General features: G+C 35.1%; 1 protein-coding gene across 1 annotated transcript; it reads left to right on the top strand.

Moving 5' to 3' along the window:
- The first annotated feature begins 305 nt into the window (after positions 1-305).
- Positions 306-724, top strand: LOC108976184. Its single transcript, XM_018945115.1, has 2 exons — positions 306-362; positions 428-724. Exons 1-2 carry the CDS (start codon positions 306-308, stop codon positions 722-724), a joined length of 354 nt encoding a protein of 117 aa, XP_018800660.1.
- Positions 725-2,085: the final 1,361 nt, after the last annotated feature.

The raw sequence follows: 2,085 nt of genomic DNA, 5'->3' as shown, positions 1-2,085 counted from the left end.
TGAAAGCGATCGGCAAATGCGTGAATTTATCGAAATATATAAAACTATGCCGGAGTTGTGGAACAGCAAACTGGACTGTTACAAAAACAGAAATGTACGCAGTAGAAGTTACCAAAAACTTTTACTAGAATATAAAAAAGTAAAAATCGATGCGTCGATAGACGACATGAAAAAAAAAAACAGTCAAATATGCGTACTTGCTATCGCCGGGAGCTGAAGAAAACTTTGCAAAGTCAGACATTTGGTGTAGGAGCTGATGAGTTATACGTTTCACCTTCGACTTATTGCGAGACTTGGAAGTACCTATGCCTGCTGTAACATCYATCAGTTCGGATGAAGATGAAGAAGCGTCCGTTCGCGTAGTAAGTTGAAGAAACATTTAAAAGTTTTATTGATTTTATTTATGAGATTATGTTTTTTTACACAGCAATCGTCGAAGAAATTTAAAAAAGTGGTTACCGAAAGAACGGAGTTTCTAAAGAAAGCAACCGAGCATTTGGGGACATCCAAAAAACAAGTGGATGAAGCAGAAACTTACGCAAAGGCATGGGCTTGCATGTTCAGGCAAATGAAACCAGAGCAGCAACTTTTTGCAAAGCAAGCAGTAGACGAAGTAATGCTGTTGGGCCGATTTGGAAAATTATGTTTCAATTATCTGAACAGTCCTTCAAGCTCACCAAATTTCAGTAGTCCGCATGTATCAGAACCAGCTCGCCTTTTTTAAGTAATGACTCGCAATATTATATTTCGTCACCTTCTGTAAGGCCAACTGAATCAACATCACGCTCGGCACATTTTATTTCTGTACCAACAGTTCTATAAAATCCATATCACAYTCTCAACGATTCACTTCTGTGCAAACTGGAAGCTCCATACAACCAACATCACATTCACAACGTTTTATTGCTGTGCCAACGAGAAGTCCTATAGAACCAACATCACATTCGCAACGTTTTATTTCTTTTCCAACTGGAAGCCCCATACAATCAACTTCACAAACAATTGAAATAACTCCAGAGTTACACTTTTCAGATGCAAACGACAGTCAATATACAAGTGTTCTTGATCTGTATAATGCCTCGCAGTATCAATGAAATAGAACATATTAAGATAGAGTACATATATTTTATTTTATTTTTCTAATTTTTGTTTAAATCATTTTTTAGTTAATTATTTATGTATTAGTTTTAATAGAATGAGTATAAGTTTTATTTAAATAACACAACCAATTTAACTATTTTATATATAAATAAAAGGAATTAAAAAGATTTCAGTTTTTTGATAATTTCACAATATTTCAACCTTATTGTTTTGGCCTCATTAGATGCATTTCTAGTCAGCGTTGGTTCGATGCCTGATAGCTGAATATTTTCACATTCAAATCGATTTGAGTTTGACTGGCGCCGTAAGTAGTTRTGTAAGTAGCAACAGGCAAGAACAACAGTAGTAACTTTTTCAGGACATTAATTTATTGTCGTTTGAAGAAGTCGAAAACGCGATGCCAAAATACCAAAAGCGTTTTCAACTTTAACCCGTGCTGAGCTCAGAGTTTTGTTAAACAGCATTTCATTCTTTGTCAAATGGTTTTAAAACATTTTTCCTTAAAGCGAAAGCCGCATCCGACACAAACACAAAGGGAGTAGATCTTCGTCTGCAAGCACTGCTTATGGTTCCGGTAAATTTAAACTTCCACTTTCCAACGTTTTAAAAAATTTCGAATTTCCGAAAACTCCTCCATCGGAAATTCGTCCATTTGCACCTACATCTACCATTAAAAAGTTGGAGTTGCTGTCAACAATTGCCAACAAAACAACACTGAATGTCTTTTTATAAGTAAAATAGAATGAACCGGTATTAGGAGGACGTGAAATATTTATGTGCTTTCCATCGAGTGCGCCTAAACAGTTCGGAAACATTGACTACTCATAAAATTGATCAACTACAGCCATCCATTGCTCAGGTGTTTTAGGAAGCTAAAAATATATTTTGTGTTAAATAATAAAATGTATAACTCGAATATTCTTTTAATACTACCTTAATTGAGTGTTTTAGAACTTTTGTAATGGCCTCGCATGTCTCAATTAC

The sequence above is a fragment of the Bactrocera latifrons genome, unplaced genomic scaffold (genome assembly GCF_001853355.1).
Source record: "Bactrocera latifrons isolate USDA-ARS-PBARC rearing strain unplaced genomic scaffold, ASM185335v1 scaffold_738, whole genome shotgun sequence".
Taxonomy (NCBI): domain Eukaryota; kingdom Metazoa; phylum Arthropoda; class Insecta; order Diptera; family Tephritidae; genus Bactrocera; species Bactrocera latifrons.
The sequence above is the reverse complement of the archived record's forward strand: the minus strand, read 5'-3'. Positions and strand labels throughout refer to the sequence as shown.